General features: G+C 36.4%; 1 protein-coding gene across 3 annotated transcripts; it reads left to right on the forward strand.

Moving 5' to 3' along the window:
* The first annotated feature begins 6,200 nt into the window (after positions 1-6,200).
* smpd4 (sphingomyelin phosphodiesterase 4) lies at positions 6,201-21,573 on the forward strand. 3 transcript variants are annotated; one of them, XM_048167641.1, is made up of 20 exons: positions 6,201-6,287; positions 6,717-6,785; positions 6,930-7,016; positions 7,574-7,710; positions 9,294-9,369; positions 9,562-9,658; positions 9,795-9,847; positions 9,939-10,090; positions 10,174-10,306; positions 10,596-10,667; positions 13,329-13,418; positions 16,411-16,559; positions 16,750-16,840; positions 16,978-17,081; positions 17,597-17,760; positions 17,833-18,038; positions 18,174-18,404; positions 19,693-19,824; positions 19,912-20,040; positions 20,928-21,573. In XM_048167641.1, the coding sequence occupies exons 2-20, from the start codon at positions 6,747-6,749 to the stop codon at positions 21,249-21,251; spliced, it is 2,466 nt and encodes an 821-aa protein (XP_048023598.1). In that variant the 5' UTR covers positions 6,201-6,287; positions 6,717-6,746; the 3' UTR covers positions 21,252-21,573. The 3 variants fall into 3 exon arrangements, with proteins under 3 accessions (XP_048023598.1, XP_048023596.1, XP_048023599.1); XM_048167639.1 differs by having other exon boundaries at positions 6,208-6,346; XM_048167642.1 differs by lacking the exon at positions 13,329-13,418 and having other exon boundaries at positions 6,208-6,346.
* Positions 21,574-21,606: the final 33 nt, after the last annotated feature.

Consider the following 21,606-nt stretch of genomic DNA (forward strand, 5'->3'; position numbering starts at 1 on the left):
TGTTCATTGAAGCTTACTGTATTAAGTAGAACTAGAAGAGTATTGTGAGAAAGAGATCGATTGAGCAAGTTTATTACCTGCATTCAGATTTAGCATTTTCCTTCAGGTCAGTCCTATGTTCATAATAAAAAATCTGTTTAAATGTCCAATGTATTATCTTGTCCTTTTAACAGTTAAGGGGTTTTCCCGTGACTGACAGCGCTAGTCAAACATTTGTCAGTTGCGTCTTGTTCCGTGTTCACAACAATTCAGACTTTTCAATGTAAAAGTCTTCGCTACTGACTGACACACTCATGAAGACAGTCTTTGCCGCCATCTAATGGCGTAAAAATGTAACTTCTGTTGTTGTTCACGGCTCAGGAACTATTTTTTCTGGCGGAAGGAAGGCTTTTAGTGAAAGTTTACTTTATGAAAGTTGCATTGATACATATTTTTGGCTTTAATATTTGTATTGTGTGGTAACTGTTTAATAAAAGCAGTACTCGAGGCTAGTGCTGTATCGTGAATAAGTCACGGCTGAGGGGGTTGCAGGCACTCCGCTTCACGTCATGCCTAACAACGCCCTTCAGCTGTGACTTATTCACAATACAGCACAGCCTCTCGTACCTTATTGCTTACATATGTGATCTGAAGTCATCTAAGATAATTTTATCATATGTGATAAGAAAGATGTTTGTATGCAAGAGTGCTACGAGCGACATAAAAAAGGGCAACAATCTGAGCGCTGAATTCTATGATCAAAATCATGTTTTTCAAACAGTCATGCAATAAAAAACTTTATATGCACAAAAGATTATAACTTTTTCTATGTGTTGATAGGAATCTAAAATTATTTTTTCACATTTTTCCACTTTTTTAAATACAATGGGAGAACCTAGGGCCATTTTTCAAGCTCTCTCCAGATTATTTTAACAGCACCACACTAGCTCTGATAAGAGAATGACAAAATAGATATATTTTGGTCTACGCTCTCATTTAAGAGCCCTCTTTCTGAGTCACTGTTAACTCTCTGCGGGCATTCACTGCCACTCAAAATCTAGCTCATACATTTTATGCCAGCTGCATTTAGACTGAACAGGGGAAAGGTCCTCTTCCTCTCCTGAGGGACTGATAACGCCACATACTGAGTGGAGGAAATAGCTACAGCTCCACAGAATTGCCCTTTTCTATTTGTTTGGTCATTTTGAAGCCCTCTTTCCTCCACGATCAACCACTTTATTTGCAAATAATTTACAATAAAAATGTGTGTTGCTGTGTAGAAGTCCTGTTGGCTTGGATTTGTATCATAATAACATTTATTTGTCATGAATCAGAGAGTACTACATAAGCTAAAGTGGACTGCTTTTTCAAGCCACCTGCTTATTGTTTTGTTTCGGGGGGTTTTAGATCAAGTACAGTATTGTGACTAAACGCTTATCTTATGCAGACTGAATTTTTCTGATTATTTTCACTTATTGAGTTCAATTACTTGTTGAGTTATTTGGAAATTGTTGTGAGAAGGAATTCAAGCATAAATGGTTATTCTCTCTTTGCAAAGATTGACCTTGGGTGTTCTTTTTGATTTATGAGTTCTCAACACCATGGTTTCAGGGTGTTATTTATCATGACATGATCAATGGCATTTCATCAATCCTGATCAAAAATCAATTTTTATGGTGAAAATGATTTTCCAGTTGCGTTATTTGTATACGTTTATATATGATGGTGTCAAATGTCCATCAGAAGAGAAAATCAAAGGTATGAATCAAAACTCAACAATTAAACTATAGGAACCAGTTTGATTAAAACAGAAGCCTTCACTTTCCCAGACCGATTTGAACAGGCTATTTCCTGCTCTTCTTCCTGAATGACTTTTTTTTTTTTTTATCTATTTGCATTGACCCGCTGAAGATGAAGTTGAAAGAGATAGAGAATGGCCCTGATTACCAGCCCCTGATGTGACTTCACACCAGGTGATCTTGGTCATCCAAGGGTCAAGGGGGGTCACATCCATCAGCCCAGCAACGAAAAAGGTCCTCGTGCCAGGGTTCTTCCTCTTTTTCCAGCTAGAGAGTGATGACGGCCTTGTTCCAGATAAGGGACTGATCCATTGGCCTGATTTGTGGCCAGCAGAGCAATTTCAATACCCGTCTTTGCACTGATAGATGAGGCCTGCCTTTGATAAAGGGCCAATTTACCTTAGGGGCAATGGGGATGAAACTGCAGCAGTTGCCTTTATTTGTCTAGACCACAATTCAAAGTGAAGAAAAAAAGTGGCAATAGAGAGAAAAAAAATACTGTAAAGATTCAGTATGAAAGAAAAGTTGCAGTGTTTCGATTGGTATCTATGACAAAGATTTCAAGTGTCTTACTGGCTGAGAATATTTCACACACAATGCTTTTGTGGCTCAACACAATGGCTCCTGAGCTGTTGATTCTAAATGATGCTTGCAGAAAGTCAAATCCAAGAAAGAGAGAAGAAACAGACTGAAGTAATTCTCTAAGAAATCACCATTTCCTTGATATTTCAACATATGAGGTCATTAAAGAGATAATTCCCCCCAAAATGAAAATTATCTCATGATTTACTCATCCTCAAGCCATACTAGGTGTATATGACTATCTTCTTTCAGACAAACACAATCGGAGACATATTTAAAAATATCCCGGCTCTTCCAAGCTTTATAATGGTAGTGAACGGGGGGCGTGTTTTGAAGCTCCAAAAAATGCATCCACACGTCATAAATAATTCATTCGGCTCCAGGGGGTTAACTAGCGTCTGGCAGACGGTAGTACGCATCGATTTGCGGCTGAAGAGTATAATCCCTGACCTGACGTCTAAAATGAGAAATTAAAGAGATATGTCGTAGGATTTCGATATAAGAGAAGATGAGCTTGAGTTTGTTGCCCAGCCGTATTTGTTTAAACCTACATCCTGCGTTATACATCACGTCAGGAGTTACTCATTTAGCTGAAGACGACTTGCGCAGTATGCATACAGCCATCTGGCAGAAACTAGTTATTTTACTTTATGAAGTTTTAAATATGAATATTTTTCTCATAAAAACCCGTCGCTTCACTTCAGAAGGCCTTTATTGACCCACTGGACCTGTATGGGTTATATTTATGATGGATGGATGCATTTATTTTGGACTTCAAAACACGCACCCCCGTTCACTACCATTATAAATCTTGGAAGAGCCAGGATATTTTTAAATATATCTCCTATTGTGTTCATCTGAAAAAGACAGTCATATTGTGACTATCTTCTTGGCTTGAGGGTGTAGCGAATCAACTCAAAGGGGAAATATTAATAATTAAAGCTGCAGTCCGCGATTTTTCCTCTTTGTCGCCATCTCTTGTTTGAAACCTGCAATTGCAGTCATATGCGGAACAGTTATCTGTACGTGCGTTGTGCCTCGGCACAGCTCGTCAGACCGGATGAATCTAATGCTTGCTGTCAGTCACAGCACCGGTGTGGATACTGTACTTCAGAATCACAGATTCTACATCTTGAAAGTATGACCAATATAAGAATTTTCACTGGAAAATATCATCTGAACAAGTGAGTAACATTTCTGCCACTTTTGTTCTGACCAACTGAGGAAAAAAGCATTAGACCTACAATAAATCGGGCTGCCAATGATCATTAAACCTAACGATCGCTTAGCTCGGATCATGCCAAACCGTGCAAATTATTATTACTGTTATACTTTGCTCTCAAATTGTTAATGTTAACAACATCAGCATTGCGTGACTGTGTATTTAGTGTATATTAGCGTTACCTGTAGATTTCAATTTCTGTAGTCACTCCACAGCCCAAGTCTTTTGCTTGTGACTAAGGGTGAATCTCCAGTTGTCACTGATGATTGTCATTTGGATCTTTCTGGATTACAATCCACCATCAAAATTATTAGTTTAATTATTTCAGCTGCTGTGAGAACAGGCTATAAATGATCCACTACCAGCAGCATCCTCACGTGATAAAACCGACTAGCCTGGACTCCTTCCTTTCTGTTTACGGACGTGACGTAATGACGCACAGACGAACTGCTGCATGCTCAAATTTCCCGCGGAAATCCACCCTGTCATGTCTTATTATAAAACATTATTACAAGCTTACCGTTGTGAATCGAGCTAAGATAATGAGATAGTTTTGAACACTGGCTGGTTATGTACTTGCTCAAAAATTGATTTTGGATATTTTTTAACCAAAAAAATTACAGACTGCAGCTTTAATAATTATTATATATTATTACATAATGTTATAACTAAACCTCACAAATAACTATAATTATAAATAAAGATGATTAATTATCATGTTGTTGCTGTCAAACATAAACAGGAGAAGGAACACAGGTATTGTTGAGAAGGAACCTTATTTAACAGGTAGAGGATTGACTGTGTAGCAGACAAGCAGGTAAGTGAGTAATTCGTTACACAAAGTCACACTGATCTTTCTCTCTTTTGCAGGGTGTGAAGGAGGTGGATTGATGAACTTGGGTCCAGGGAAGTGTGTAGCAAGAAGAAAGTGAGCATGCAGGTAAGTAGGAGCCAGGCATGAGCGTTCTCACGTGGAGATCAACAAGACCAGACAACAGGAGAGTGTGGCTGGTGAGCATTTGTCAGGTAAGATAACACCTTTCTTCATCTTCGGAAGAAATATTAAGATATTTTTGATGAAATGCGAGAGGAATATGAACCACACATAGGCAGCAATTTAACCACCACTATAAAGGTCCAGTAAAGTATTGTTAAAACAGTCAATGTGACTGCAGTGTTTCAACCTTAATGTTATGAAGTGACAAGAAGACTTTTTTTGCACAAAAACAAACTTAATTTTTTCACTTTAATTATGATGTTTTTTTGATGTAAAATTTCCTAACATTATAAGTGGACCTTAGAGAACATTATAAATTTTTTCAAAAATGCAGTTCATGATCCCTTTAAGGGAAAGAAAAGGCATCACTATATCCATTCATCATAACATTCAGAGTTTTCATGGATTTTCTCAGATGGAGATGGAAATGACAGCTGAGACTTTTCCCATGTTGCACTTGATATTTTCTCTGTAATGCTAAATGTGTTTATTGAGCATGATGAGAAATGATAAGAGACTTCTTGTAAGAATGGTGTAAGAAAGAAGAAAGATTAGTAACTGGTTCTGTATTATTTTAATACACATTTTGAATACTTTTACAACTCAAAAAGCAATCTCCCTCAAAATGCAAGTTCCCTTGGAATGATTAACAAATTCATCTCAAGACTCAAACAATAATAAATGAAAACCGAGTGAGATACTTCTCACATTTTCTTCACATTAGTGACATTATTTCAATACACACCTCATTATTTTGTTGTATTTCAAATGCAAGATGAGCCTTATATAAAAGCAATTATTAACCACTTTCACTTGGTACCGACATGGCTGCTTTCTGAATTAAAGATGAGCTCTTCGTTATGTCTGAGTTTTTTCTGAGGTGAGGTTAACATTTATTTCAAACACTGAGCAAATTTGAGAGCTTATATAATGCAATTTTTACAGATTAAAAAAATGACTGATTATTGTTTTCGTAATATTGCTGTTACATATCCAGATTGCCAATATTTAGTGTCTGCTAAGTGGCAAAATTCTTACTCAAACTGAATAAATGGATATGTTCGACTGAGCAGTGCAGAAATATCTACACAACTCTTAAGGCTGTTGGACGTGACACATTTTTTATTGCATTAGGCTGCTGTTTTGTTTGCGCTATCGGTGTTACTCTGCCTCTGGTTCTTTTTGAAGTCTATCTACTTTGACAAATGTTTTCCATAGTCTTGCCTTTATTACTCTCTGAGTTTTATATAATCACAAAGATTAGATATTAATTTGCATCCAAATTTGGGGGTGGGGGGTGTGGGTGGGGTTATGACTAATATAGTCTGATGTTCCTTTGATTGCGCCCTCAATTGGGTCTGTGGTTCATCCAGCACATTTTCACAAATTCATAGTTTATGCGAGATGCATAGCTAATAGTAGTAAAATAATAGTATATTCAACACAAATGTGTATTTATAAAAAAAACATCCTAATTACTGGGATTTGTTTTAAATAAGCCTATTTCTTCATTTTTAATATTAGCATATAATAAAAGAGCCATTGTCAGACCAAAACTGTTTGAATATAGGGCATCTATTTATAATTACTCCAGAAAGTTCATTTCTATTCGTTACGTCATTCTCAGCTCTCAGCCTATAGATGGCGCTGTTACAGTGCTAGTAGGCGGATATGACATCCTAACTACCGTATTTGACTCTTCTTGGATGTAAGCGCGGTCTATTGGAATTTACTAGAAATATTATTTTTCTCTCTCTTGTGTGTGAGGTAATATACTCAAAAACTAATTTGTCATGTTTAATGTCTGTTTCAAGTGAACGTGAACCCGAGAACTGAGCGTTTAGCTGTTTGATAGCGCAAACTCAGTAGTGTGCATGCTACACAGTTAGCTGATAGTGGAGCTAGCTGGCTAACCTCTTAGCGGTAATATTAGATAGAAATATATTTAGTCAAATTCAAATGTTATGTTTAAACATAGTCTGACAGTGGTTAGTTAAACAGCATGAAATACGCTGTTTTCACTGATAACGTTCACTGGCACTTTAGGGAGTTCTAGAAGTACTAACGTTAACTACCTCATTAGAAATGCTGAATGTTTTGAAATGTCATTGTACTACATTACTGGCATTTATTTCAGGTTTGGTGTTGATCTGTGGTCTGAGTTTCCATGGCCGCACCAGCCCTGCAACAGCCCAGTTATCTTCTGGTTAGTACTGGATGTGTGTGTGTAATATTTTATATATATATATATATATATATATATATATATATATATATATATATATATATATATATATATATATTTTAAATAATTTCTTTTTTTCTAACCTTTGTGTCTTGATGTCTTCAGGCCAATTTAAAGCTAGACTGGACCAATAAACCTCTTCATCAAAGATGTCATGAGTTGAGCAAAATTATAGATGATTACCCTGCAAAGGTAGTTTTCTGATTTAATACATGTGGCAATGTTGAACCCCTTATTATTTGTACATTTAATATTAATGTTATTTACTGTGTTGTAATTATGATACACTTTTATAGTTTAACATGGAGGATCCATTGCATTTTTTTTTTTTTTTTTTACCAAACACAGGAGTTTTTTTTTCTCTCTCTCTCTCTCGATTCATCAGAGAAATCCATTAAGGCAAATGCGCCGTTGCTCATGTATTAGAGATTAAACGCAGTGTCATCTGCTTGGCACATGGCACTGGACCAGCTGCTGTCCTCCTGGCACCGCTTTATCCTCACCCCGACTCAATTCTGTGCTGTCTGAATGAATGATGTTTGTTTAGTGCTGAACTCTGTGACTGCCTTTCTCAGATTAATTTGAGCGTTTGTGGGCCGTACATGCCTGTACTCTCGCTTCATTTCTTGGCTCTTCTGAGGCTTATGTTTATTTGGATTATTTAAAGGTTGGCATTCGTGCTTCCCTGCTCTTTGTACCAAGAAAGTCATAAAAAGTCTTGTTTGTGTTTATCTGACATGTTTGATTAGGAGCTGCATGCCATCTTTCCCTGGTTGGTAGAGAGTGTGTTCGGTAGCCTGGATGGAATCCTTACTGGTTGGAATCTTCGGTTTCTGCAGGCTCGATCAGCAGAGTACAACATCGCCATGGACTTCCTGGACCCGAGGTTCCTTTTATATTGTTCTAAATCTGATATATACTACTGTTTAAAAGGGGGTAGGGTTTGGGGTTTTTTTTGGGGGGGGGGGATAATTTAATTAATTATTCAGCAAGGATGCATTAAATTGCATTAAATTGATCAAAAGTGTCAGTACAGATGTTTATAATGTACAAAAGATTTCTGTTTCAAATAAATGGTGTTCTTTGGAATTATATATTTATCAAAGAATCCTGATAAAAGTGTTTCACTGTTTCCAAAAACAATATTAAGCAGCTCAACATAATAAGATGACTTGAGCACCAGATCAGCATATTAGAATGATGAAGGATCATGTAACACTAAAGAGTAATGGCTACTGAAAATTCAGCTTTGCCATCACAGGGATAAATAGTGATATATTTTATATTTATATAATATTCACACACACTATATATATACAGTACAGTCCAAAAGTTTGGAACCACTAAGATTTTTAATGTTTTTAAAAGAAGTTTCGTCTGCTCACCAAGGCTACATTTATTTAATTAAAAATACAGTAAAAAAACAGTAATATTGTGAAATATTATTACAATTTAAAATAACTGTTTTCTATTTGAATATATTTCACAAAGTAATTTATTCCTGTGATGGCAAAGCTGAATTTTCAGCATCATTACTCCAGTCTTCAGTGTCACATGATCCTTCAGAAATCATTCTAATATGCTGATCTGCTGCTCAAGAAACATTTAATGTGTACAATTGTACAAAATATTTGTGTACGATATTTTTTTTCAGGATTATTTGATGAATAGAAAGTTCAAAAGAACAGTGTTTACCTGAAATCTAATCTTTTGTAACATTATAAATGTCTTTACTGCCACTTTTGATTGATTTAATGCATCCTTGCTGAATAAAAGTATTCATTTCTTTAATTTCTTTTCAAAAAAATAAAAATAAAAATTCTTACTGACCCCAAACTTTTGAACGGTAGTGTATAATGCTACAGAAGCTTTGTATTTCAGATAAATGCTGTTCTTTTGAACTTTCTATTCATCAAGGAATCCTGAAAAAAAAAAAAAAGTACACAACTGTTTTCAACATTGAAAATAATCATAAATGTTTATTGAGCAGCAAATCAGCATATTAGAATGATTTCTGAAGGATCATGTGACACTGAAGACTGGAGTAACGATGCTGAAAATTCAAGAATAAATTACTTTGTCAAATATATTTAAATAGTACACAGTTATTTTAAATTGTAATAATATTTCACAATATTACTGTTTTTTACTGTATTTTTAATTAAATAAATGTAGCCTTGGTGAGCAGACGAAACTTCTTTTAAAAACATTAAAAATCTTAGTGGTTCCAAACTTTTGGACTGTACTGTATATATATATATATATATATATATATTTTTTTTTTTTTTTTTTTTTTTTCTTTTTCTTTTACAAAATTACTGTTTTTACTGTATTTTTGATCAAATAAATGTAGCCCTGGCATGCATAACAAATCTAAACACATTAAAAAAATCATACCAATTGCAAACTGTAATGTAAATATAAAAATTTAGCCCTGATGTAATCAAATTTTAAATATTCATTCAACAGTGGTCCTATGATGAAAATGGTTTACAAACTACAAGCTGAGGAATACAAGTATGAGTTTCCAGTCAGTTATCTGCCGGTAAGTATGTTCTACACTCAAATTAACTGAAGTTTGTTTTAAGGAATTATGTCCATTAATTATGTTAATTATGTTCAGAGGTATTCATTTAGGTTCTGGTGCATTATCCCTGATCAATTTCAAAGTATAACTGATGTTATTTTCACAGCGTTAGTAACCATGTCTGTATTTATTTGTGTTCTGTTTGCACAGGGTCCTATAAAGTCATCCATTCAGGCAGGGGTTCTGCCGGATTGCCCTCTGTTTCACAATAAAATTCAGTTCCCCATGTCAGGCCTTCTATCTCTCAGTACGTCTTAGCACTTTTCACCCTCACTTTTGTGTTTTACAATAAAATGTGTTATATAACTTTCTGTAACTGTTACAAGGCTGTTTCATCACTCTGTATCTTTCTCTCATAAATATCTATTCTTAATCTTTTGCAGATCCTTTTGAATATTATATGTTCAACTTTGCCTCCAGTCTAATTGCACCAAAGGTAAAAGCTGCAGTCGTTTTTCAAGAATAAATATAAGCATTACAGGATTTTATTGGCTATATGTTGAAATGTTGTTTAATAATCTTTTCAGAACTACCCTCCAGGGCAGCATGGGAGTTGCTCAGACAGCGCGTACTTTGTGCTTGTCGACACCTACCTCAAGTACTTTCTTCCTACAGAAGGCAATGTGCCTCCATCACCTTTCTCAGACACCAGGGGCACCGTGGCCTCTCCTGCTCCGAGGTATCATGAACTCATTTTAAAGATCCTTTTCTCAGTAAATAAACTCCCAATTTTTTTAAACTTTTATATGCCTCCTCTCCCAGGTCTCCCAGTGTGCCTTATGTTGGATACGGTGGTTACAGCACCAGCCTGTTGAAGCGTCATATTACCCATCAACCCTCAGTCAACGCTGACCCTGCCGCTCAAGAGATCTGGAGGTCAGAGACTCTTCTGCAGGTACGAAAACACGTTCTTAAAGGGATAGTTCACCCAAAAATGAAAATGAAAATTCTGTCATCATTTACTCACCCTCAAGTTGTTCTATAGATCTGCTTGGTTACAAACATTCTTCCAAATATCTTCCTTTGTGTATAGCAGAACAATGAAATTTATACAGGTTTAGAACAACTTGAAGGTGAGTAAATGATGACAGAATTTTCATTTTTGGGTGAACTATCCCTTTAAAACTCATGCAAGAGTTTACTTCACATTTTGGCATACACTTCATGGTTGTGTGTTTCTAAAGGTGTTTGTGGAAATGTGGCTCCATCACTATTCTCTGGAGATGTACCAGAAGCTGCAGTCTCCTCAGGTGAAGGTAAGAACAAAATACAGGCCCTTAAAGCTACACACTCCCTTTCTCCGCTGCGCACGGCTGGCTGGCTGAACACCACCACCCTCCAACCCTTCACCCCTGCACTGCATAGGAACTGCTGCACGACACCCACCCCGATTTATGCACTTCCTCTCCCTCTGTGAATGACACACATGTGCTCTGTTTACAGATATATCCTAGATTTTTGTAAGCATTTTTAAGGGGGGAAAATGTTCCTGTTCATCATCAAAGTCATTCTGACTGATCTAATGTCATGTATATCCATGCTACGTGCTTTTTTACTTTTAAGAGTATACTAGCATATAGATAACCTCAATGTATGGCTAACAGATATGAGCTAAAAAAAACACAGAACTCATTTTTGTGGTTTTGTCTTTAAAGCTAAATGTGTTATTGCTAGTGCTATTATACATTTTAAAATTCACATTCTAAGCTATTTTTGCTTAAATCAACATTAAATAACTATTTCTGAGTCATTTGTAGTAATTTCTAAATTTATTTTGTATATAAAATATTTTATTTATTCAAGTCAGAGTTTGTCATTGCAGTTGACCTAGCTTATTCTATTCTTTAAAACATGTCTTTTGTAATTTTCTTGTGTAATACACGAGTATGAAGGGTATGTATTACATTATGTACTACAAACAGATTGGTTGGAGTACAATATGCAATACATACACTTCTGTCTCCCGTCTAAAAAAAAATAATGAAGAAAAAAAAATCAATAGTTTCCTTTTGTTTTTTGAGGTAATCTATTTAATTGACAACCATATTGGAGTTTTCTAATTAATCCACTTATTGGCTTCATTTCAGATCAAGCTGTTGATTTTAAATGTTAGCTGAACAATTATGTCTTTTGTAGTGGGTGCTTCATCATCCTCTCAATCCAGCCCGAATGTGTTTTAAGCATATTGCTGATGTTTTTCATGTGATTTTTGGTCATCTTGTATAGCTCTTTGGAAGTTCACTGAGGCCCCCTAGTGGTTTCTGGCCTCTGTAGATGAGAACTATTTGTGTAGAACATGAATCTTCCTTGAACTGTTTTATTTCCTGTGTTCAAGGACTTATGATAAAATCAACCCAAAGTCATATGACTGCTGAAAATAGAAGGGGATAAAAAAGAAATACAGCTTTTTAATTCGTGTTTACTCTGTTCTTTGTTGTTTGATGATTTGGGCAGAATAAGCACAGGGACAGTACACAATTGGCATGTGAATGAAGTAGTAGAGTTATTGCTTCATGTTTGATTCTGCATGATGCAGCCCGCTGGCTCCTTGATATGTCTTCCGTCTTTGTTCTTTGGCTGTGGGATGTATGTAAGCTTTTGGTGTCTCTGGTTTCCGAGTCTATTTCCCTGTCCGTGCGTTATTTACAGTCAGTATATCAGTGCAAGTCTCCCTCCAGTCAGCCCAGAGCATATTAAGTGTGGCATCTTTTATTTAACATCTTTGTGCTGGATAAAATAAACTGGAAGTCACCAATTTACAGAAAAAGAAAGGAACGGTTCACCCAAAAATAAAAATTCAATCATTATTTAATCATCCTCATGTTGTTCCAAACCTGTATGCTGTTATTTTTTTTCTATGTAACACAACCAAAAGTTTTAGTTTTCCTGTAATATAACAATTTTCATATGATACTGTTTAAAAGTGTCGAGTTGGTAAGATTTAAAAAAAAAAAGTTTTTTTAAAGTTTCTTATTCTAACCAAGGCTGCATTTATTTTATCAAAAGTACAAAAACTGTAAAATTATGAAATATTATTACAATTTAAAATAATTTTCTATTTTAATGTATTTTATTCCTGTGATGGCAAAGCTGGATATTCAGCATACATTACTATAGTTCTCCTTGGAAAAAAAAATAAAATAATAGTATATGGATTTGGAATGAAATAAGTAAACTGACAGAATTTCCATTAATTGCGGGTGAACTGTTAAGCTCTAGTGATGGAAAAAGTCTACACAGTAAATATGTAATTCTGTTTGCATGGCCTGAATTTTTTTTAGAATGAACTACTTTGTCTAAAAAAAAAAGAAAAAAAAAAAGTGTAAATTTGTGACTTTTATTGGTATATTTCATGGTGAATCTTTAAAGATGCAGTGTCTCCTTTTCTGCTCACATAACTCCATTCGGTTTTATTTGGAATTATAGAGGTGCCGGCTTCCTGAGGCAAACGATTCTACAATTAATTTTATACCGTAGTTTATACTCTAGTTAGCATCATTCCTAAGCTTGTTTTGCCTTTTTGGAAAATGTAAGTCACAGAAAAGCATTTTCAGTATACATTTCTTAAGAGTATATCCTCTGGCCGTATAGTTAGAAAATCAAAGTCACTATTTTAAATGCCACTCAGCCTTACGCTAGAGGTTTGCCTTGGTACGAAAAGGACAACTGCATCATCTTCATGTTCATTGCATTTGTGTCTTTTGTGGTCAATATCGATTTGTCTCTTTCTTTTGTACACCCCCATTTCGGTCCTGACTGTGTCCAACTATTTTTCTTGGATTGCACTCTGTCCTTTTTCCTTTCTATTCTCATGTTCACTGCCCTGCTCCTCTCCCCCTTTTCTTCTTTTCCTCCCCCTACTTTGTTCCTCTCTTCCCCTTCCCTTCCCTTCCACCCGTTTGTGATGAGTCCTTCAGCTGGCGTTGTTGCAGTACCGCCTCAGTATGTCCAGCATGCTGTGCCAACCCCCCGCCCCACCAGGCTCTGGGACCCTCCACACATACCAAGTACTTTTACCTTTTCATTCAGTTCCACGGGCTTCCTGGAGGTAACCTAAGATTAGATAGGAGTTAGACTAGGGGTTGGTTTTAATGTTTAAGGCCAGTCTTTAGGTTGGGAGATTTGGTCTGATTATAATGTGTGATTGAATTAATGTGACTAATAACTTGTCTTGTGATCTAAATAATTACGAGATATTGTGACGCTGAGAGCTTGTAAATGTGAGAAACTGTGTTCGTAAAAGCATGTCTATTTACATGGTGATTTTAACCCATTTTATGTGATCTGCTCTTTTTATTTGGTGTAATTTTCTCTTATTTGGAGTGGTTGTTCTTATGCTTTCAACTGTGCAAACACTACTACACTACACAGAATATCCAGACCAAATTGCCCAGACATCTTTTGTTTTCTAAAATGCCAACTTGTTTCAACTGTATGTGTGAAGCCTCAGGCATGTTGGTTTTGAGAAAGTATTCCACTGTGGATGAAACAGTACATGTTTACTTTACACCTGGTGTTGACATCCGTCTCAGATATTCTGATCACAAGTGGACAAATGAGACGATCACATTTACACCTAGTAGTAACAAACATTTTGAGTGCGTTTACTGTGACCAGCACTTGTGATTGATTCAGGATGGTCTCGCTTCTGCACGTTTGTTAACGCATTTAGCTCAAAGGGTTAGTTCACCCAAAAATAATTTACTCACCCCCAAGCCATCCTAGGTGTATATGACTTATACAATATAAAACAATATTCTGGCTCTTTCAAGCTTTATAATAGTTTACTCTCTCTCTCTCTATTTTTTATATATATATATTTACTTACTTATATATCCATATTTATAACTTTATAAACTTATAAGAATGGATATTTTTCTTACAAAAATGCATCGCTTCACTTCAGAAGGCCTTTATTAACCCCCTGAAGCCGTATGGATTATTTTTATGATGGATAGATGCGCTTTTTTGGGCTTCAAAATATGGGTTACTATTTACTCCCATTGTGTTTGACTGTAATAATAAAGTCATATACACCTAGGATGTTTTGAGGGTGAGTAAATTATGGGATAATTTTCATTTTTGGGTGAACTATCCCTTTAAGAGTACATTCAATTTTTTATTTTCATTTTATTTCAAATTTGTATTTAATTTTATTTAAATAAAAATATTTCTTTGTTTATTTAACATATTTCAAGCAGAAATCTCATTGTTGTTGTAACCCTTACAATGCATAAAACTGCAAATTATTTTCAGATTTCCATATCAGTTTTGACCTGGTCGAATGCGAGCACATAAAAGTCATAACTTTTTCAGTTATCACTTAAAAAAACATTTTGTATCTGATTAATAACTTAATAATAACTCATTAATGACCTAATGTGCAAACATTTAAAGGGGACCTATTATGCCCCATTTTACAACATGTAAAATAAGTCTCTGATGTCCCCAGAGTGTGTATGTGAAGTTTTAGCTCAAAATACCTCACAGATATTTTTTTATAGCTTGTTAAAAATGCCACTTTTAGTGGTCGAGTAAAAATGAGCCGTTTCAGTGCGGTCCCTTTAAATGCAAATGAGCTGCTGCGATCGGCCTAAGAGGGTGGAGCTTCAAGAGCTCGTTCTTCCCTGTCAGGATTCAGTCAGGACGCATTATAATGTCAGAAACTGCAAATAAATGCTGCATGGAGATAGAACAGGTATAGTTTAGTTCAGTTACGGTTATAACTTATATTGTCATCTTGTTTTTATCCACTATATTAGTACCTGTTGTACCGTCCAAATGATGGCCAAAACTATACAGATGAGTTTTATGAACTTTATTGCACTTAACACAAAATATGAAGCATCTGTTTTCACTCTAGAAAATCTCTGTAAGAGCTTAATAGCAAGTGTGCATTAAAATATTATCCATAAACTCTCTCTCTTTCCCTTGTATTATCATCACCAACATAGAGAATAACACAGAAACACCCGTTACAACTAACAGTAAATGAATATATAAAGACCTTATGCCTTTCGGGTGGTGCTTAATAAACTGAATACCCGTAAATAAACTCAGATGAACTGTAATAAAATGCCCTCACCTTCATTACTGCCGTATCCAGTATCACTCTGGAGACTGTAAGCTGAATCACAAACAGCTTTTACTTGTATATTCTTGAGTAGCACATTTTTAGCAGTCTGTTTTTTATCATCCCTTTGTATTGATATTCGTTCACTAAGCAGTCCGATGTGAAATGATTTGCGCAGACATACGAATTTCGGCAGACCTGAGGGAGCATTTTCCTGGAAAACCAAGTTAATCCACCTCGTTTTCAGCAGCTCAGATTTAGGGAGTAAATGAAGAGAGCTATGTGGATTAATCCATCCAGCTACAGAACACCTAAAACGCTTGGGAGACGTTCTCATCAGTGCAGCAATGGCGGACTCGCTGTGAACGCGCTCAGGGCGGTTCTATGTTCAAACGTCAGTGTCTGTCAACACTCTGGGCGGGGCCTGTGGCTTTTGTGACGTCACAATGCCAGGGATCTGGAAACGGCTTGTTCTGAGACACTGCTTATGATTTATGAGGATTAAAAAAAAGGAGTGGGTGGATTTTTATCACTATAGGGTGGTTGTGTACACACACTGCCAACGCACATTTATGTCCAAACAATGAATTTTGCATAATAGGTCCCCTTTAAGAGTTTTGCATGTTATTACTACACTTACAACTTTTGAGAAATACTTTAATTTCAAATTATACATGAACTATAGCAAAAGCAGTGTGATGCAAGGAAAAATATACATCAGTATTTATGAGAATACATTATGAAATTTATAAGAAAATTAATGAATTTAATTGAGCTTCTTAAATGAACTTCAGATGTGTGTCGTTCAAATAATCTGTCACTGCATGTAAATGTCAGTCAAACCAGTTAATACCAGGTATAAATGGGTTCTCAAAGATGTTTTTAGTAATCTTAAAAGTCTGACTTGTGTTTGGATCATGTCTTAGGAGCCCTTCACGCCTACAGAGGAGCACGTCCTTGTTGTGCGTCTCCTAGTCAAGCATCTGCATGCTTTCTCCAGCAGCCTGAAACCGGAGACAATCTCCTCCTCGCCCTCTGCCCACTCCCACAGCAGTCCTCTGGAGGAGCTCAAGCGGTGAGTTTTTACAGCCTGCTAGCATTTGTCAGCTTGTCCTGAGGATCAGGCTTTAGAACAAAACATGTGTAAATCTAAGGTGGCACGTCGTAAAGAGGAGCTATTCGCCCGATCAGGTGCCGTGGACTTGATTGAACTGTCTTCTGTTTTACTGCTCTGTCAATAAGCCTCCACTCTCTGTCTCCCACAGTGTAGTGGTGCAGAGGTTTGTCCAGCAAAAGCTGTATGTCTTTCTACAACACTGCTTTGGACATTGGCCTTTGGATGCCTCATTCAGAGCGGTAAATGTCCTTGAGTGCTCACTGACATTTGCATCCTACTTTATACATAGACATTATGTGCTGTTCAAAACATAGTGAGGGATATGATGCTAAAGAAATGCATTACATTTAAAGCATTGTTTATTTTGTTGTTTTAGGTACTAGAGACATGGCTTAGTTACATCCAGCCTTGGAGATACACTGGAGAAAAAAACAACCCTCAAGCAGATGGCGGCCAGAACAGAACTGTTCCCGATAAATGGTATTTTATATGTTGGGTGCTTATTAAAGGATTACATACACCACCGTTCAAACGGAATATATACAGTATAATTTCTTTAAGAAATTAATACTTTTATTTATTAAAGACAGATTTAATTGATCAAAAGTGCCAGTAAAGACATTTATGATGTTACAAAATGTTTCTATTTCAAATAAATGCTGATCTTTTGAACTTCATATTCATCAAAGAATCCTGAAAAATGTATCATGGTTTCCAAAAACATATTAACTGTCATAGTTAAAATCAGCATATCAGAATGATTTCTGAAGGATCATGTGACACTGAAGACTGAACATTTTAAATTGTACTTTTTAAATTGTTACCGTTTTACTGTATTTTGATCAAATAAATGCAGCCTTGGTGAGTATAAAAGACATTTCAAAAACTCTACCCCAAACTTTTTAATGGTAGAGAGAGCATTTGATGTAATTTGACAGTTTGTGATTTTCAGATCATTGTGTACCAAAAGGGTTTTTGGTCTTTGTCATTTACAGGGCCTCATTTGTCCAGGAGAATCTGCTCATGTACACAAAGCTTTTCCAGGTCTTCTTGAATCGAGCCATGCGCACAGACTTGGTCAATGCCAAAAACGCTCTGATGGTCTTTAGGGTTGCCAAAGTCTTTGTTCAACCAAACCTGTCAGAGATGATCCAGAAAGGTATTTTAGAATGGACACCCCATGGATTTTTATTATATGATATTGTTTTTTTATGAGCAAGTTTGTCTCCAGCTGAGCAGCTGTTCTTGGAGCCGGAGCATGCCATTCTCCAACGACAGAACCGTGTCTTCCTGACACCTTCACATGGTGGCAGCTTCCTTTCTTCCCGCCAGCCAATGGGGACGGACAGCGTCTTCAAGGTCAAAAGTCATGTTTACAGCCTGGAAGGGCAGGACTGCCAGTACAGCCTGATGTTTGGTCCTGATCTACGGAAAATTGTAAGCTGAAGATGAATGCTGCTAGATGTGCTAAAAAATCAGTGTTGAATGCATACAATAAGCCTGTTTTCATGAATACTTGAAATGTTACCACAGAAAGGAATATAATAGACTGATTCCTTCTGTCAATTCCAGGTGTTAAAACTCATCCAGATTATTGCCCAAGCCCGACAGACGGCTAAACGGATATCGGATCATTCTACGGAAATGGCTGCAAACAGCTCTTTTCTCTCGTGGTTTTCCGTCGGCTCCTTGGATCATAACAACACGTTTACTGGTGGAGAGATGGACGATTTGGGAGAGGGTGTGAAGAAAACTCACGAGTTCCTCGACAAAGCTCTGGACTATCTCTGCCAAATATTTCGGGTCAGTCTAGAACTGCTTTTACTTAGAATGTACATCAAAAGTTTGGGGTCTAATTTTTTTTTTATGTTTTTGAAAGAAGAGCTTACAAAGACTGTATTTATTTGATTAAAAATACAGTAAAAACAGTAATACTTTGAAACATTAGTGTTGTCAAAAGTACAGACTTTGATACCAAGTAAGTACCGAATTTTAAAAAATGTGATGCTTTGAGCGCTGTTCAGTGGATTCATAAACACCTGATTGGCCATTGTGTTCACACGCTCAACATGTATGTCTGGGATTGGCTACAATGATCAACGCACGGGAATGTTTGAAAGAGCTTGAAAGCAGGCTCAAAGCTTCACATTTTTTAAACTTCGTAACCAACTTGGTACCAAAGTCGGTACTTTTGACAACACTATGAAATATTTTTGAAATTTAAAATAACTTAATATATCTTCAGTGTCACATGGTCCTTCAGAAATCATTCTAATATGCTAATTTGCTGCTCAAGAATTATTTCAGATCAATGTTGAAAACCGATTATAATATAAATATTTAAAAAAAATCAAGATTCTTTGATGAACAAGGTTTAAAGGATTAGTCCACTTTTAAATATACTTTTACACTTACACTGAATGTTCTACGCCTTCCCTATTCTACTTACGGAACGAACGTGGCGCCAGTTTTGTTTTTTTCCGTAAGTAGAATAGGGAAGCCGTAGGACATTCAGCGTACGTGTTATGAAGAATGCGGAAGCGGAAAGTACGTTCAAGGCTATATTTTGTTTATAAAGCATAAACGGTTGTATTTTTTTCGAAAATGAACGATCGTTTCGCTAGATAAGACCCTTATTCCTCATCTGGTATCGTTTAAAGCCCTTGAAGCTGCACTGAAACTATAATTTGGACCTTCAATCTGTTGGTAGCCATTGAAATCCACTATAAGGAGAATAATCCTGGAATGTTTTCCTCAAAAACCTTCATTTCTTTTCGACTGACGAAAGAAAGACATGAACATCTTGGATGACATGGGGATGAGTAAATTTATCAGGAAAAGTGTATTTAAAAGTGGACTAATCCTTTAAAAGAACTGCATTTATTTAAAAAAAGGAATCTTTTTTTTTTAACATTATAAATGTCTTTACTGTCACTTTTATAATATATTGTGTCCTTGCTGAAGAAAAGTATTTATTTCTTTGGGGAAAAAAATCTTACACACCACAAACTTTTGAACGCCTGTGCATATATTTACATAATTACTTAAAATGAAAGGTGAACAACTTAATTTTGGTTCTTATATTGTACAGTTAAATGCAGGGCAGCTGTCTCAGCTGCTGGTCAATGTGGCGTCTGTAGACGATGAAGGAGCATCTAAACAACTCCCTGACTGCATACCGAGTGAGAATGGCCTTGTGTTAACAGACCTGGGCAGGTTGCAGGTGAGTTTTAGAATGCCGATCTTCTTCAACATATTCATTTTGCAAATCGTAATGATTTTCTACATGCATAATTTTCTTTTTTTACAGATCATCAATGGTCTTCGCCGATTTGAAATCGAATATCAAGGAGACCCAGAGCTTCAGCCTATCAGGAGCTACGAAAATGCTTTTTTGGTTCGACTGCTGTTTCGGATCTCAACCTTTATTAATGCGAGAGTAAGAATATTGCTTTTGCCTGCAGTGTAATCTAAAATTTAAAGGGTTAGTTCACCCAAAAATGAAAATTCTGTCATTTATTACTTACCCTCATGTCGTTTCACACCCGTAAGACCTTCGTTAATCTTCGGAATACAAATTAAGATATTTTAGTTGAAATCCGATGGCTCCGTGAGGCCTCCATAGGGAGCAATGACACTTCCTCTGTCAAGATCCATAAAGGTACTAAAAACTTATTTAAATCAGTTCATGTGAGTACAGTGGCTCAATATTAATATTATAAAGCGACGAGAATACTTTTGGTGTGGCAAAAAAACAAAATAACGACTTATTTAGTGATGACCGATTTCAAAACACTGCTTCAGGAAGCATCGGAGCATTGTGAATCTGTGTGTCGAATCTGCAGTTCGGAGCGCCAAAGTCACGTGATTTCAGCAGTTTGGCGGTTTGACCCGCGATCAGATTCATGATTCGACACACAGATTCACAATGCTCCAATGCTTCCTGAAGCATTGTTTTGAAATCGGTCATCACTAAATAAGTAGTTATTTTGTTTTTTTGCCGCATCAAAAGTATTCTCGTCGCTTTTTAATATTGAACCACTGTACTCACATGAACTGATTTAGATGTGTTTTTAGTACCTTTATGGATCCTGACAGAGGAAGTGACATTGCTCCCTATGGAGGCCTCACGGAGCCATCGGATTTCAACTAAAATATCTTAATTTGTGTTCCAAAGATTAACGAAGGTCTTACGGGTGTGAAACGACATGAGGGTAAGTAATAAATGACAGAATTTTCATTTTTGGGTGAACTAACCCTTTAACCTTATTATGGTCTTTGCATTGAATTTCAGTCAAATGTGACCATGTTGTTTGTGTTCTGTAGTTGGGAGACCACATGGAAGCGTTATGTTCTCGACAGGACCTCCTAGGCAGACTAGGACGACACTACCTGAGCAGTTCCTCGGTTGTGGCGGAGCAACGACGGAAGAGTCCAGTGACGCAGCAGATGAGGGAACGTCCTCAGCGAGTCCGTCTCAGCCTGCGGTTTCTGGCCAGCTATCGCACCCTCCTCGTTCTCCTCCTGCTCTACATGCTGTTTGCACTACTATCGTTTGGTGTTTTCTCCAGCACTGGACTCATTCTCATCATCAGCTTTCTGTATGAGCTCCTCTTTAATTTCCTTAATGAAAAACTAAAGACTCAGTAGACGAAGACTCATTATGCTTTTTTTTTCTTTTTTTTTATTCTTTTAATGTCAATACCAAACTTCAAGCAAAGGTGCATGAAGGTTTTTATATACAGTATTTGCACTGAATGTGTATTGGTACATTTAATGACTAAAATTGAACCGGGAATGTTGTATCCAATGCACCCCCCCCCCCCCTTTTTAAACTATGAAATGTGGTTAATCCAGCTTTTCAGTCATTAAGTTCATTTATAATGGTGTTTTGCCAATGTGACTGTCAGAACAATCCAAAGTTCTGCACTTAACTGGCTGCATTTCATTAAACATAAGTGTCTCATTTGTACTTTCATGACTGGATTTTCATTTCTGTAGAAAC

This window comes from Megalobrama amblycephala, linkage group LG18 (assembly GCF_018812025.1).
Source record: "Megalobrama amblycephala isolate DHTTF-2021 linkage group LG18, ASM1881202v1, whole genome shotgun sequence".
Classification (NCBI taxonomy): Eukaryota; Metazoa; Chordata; class Actinopteri; order Cypriniformes; family Xenocyprididae; genus Megalobrama; species Megalobrama amblycephala.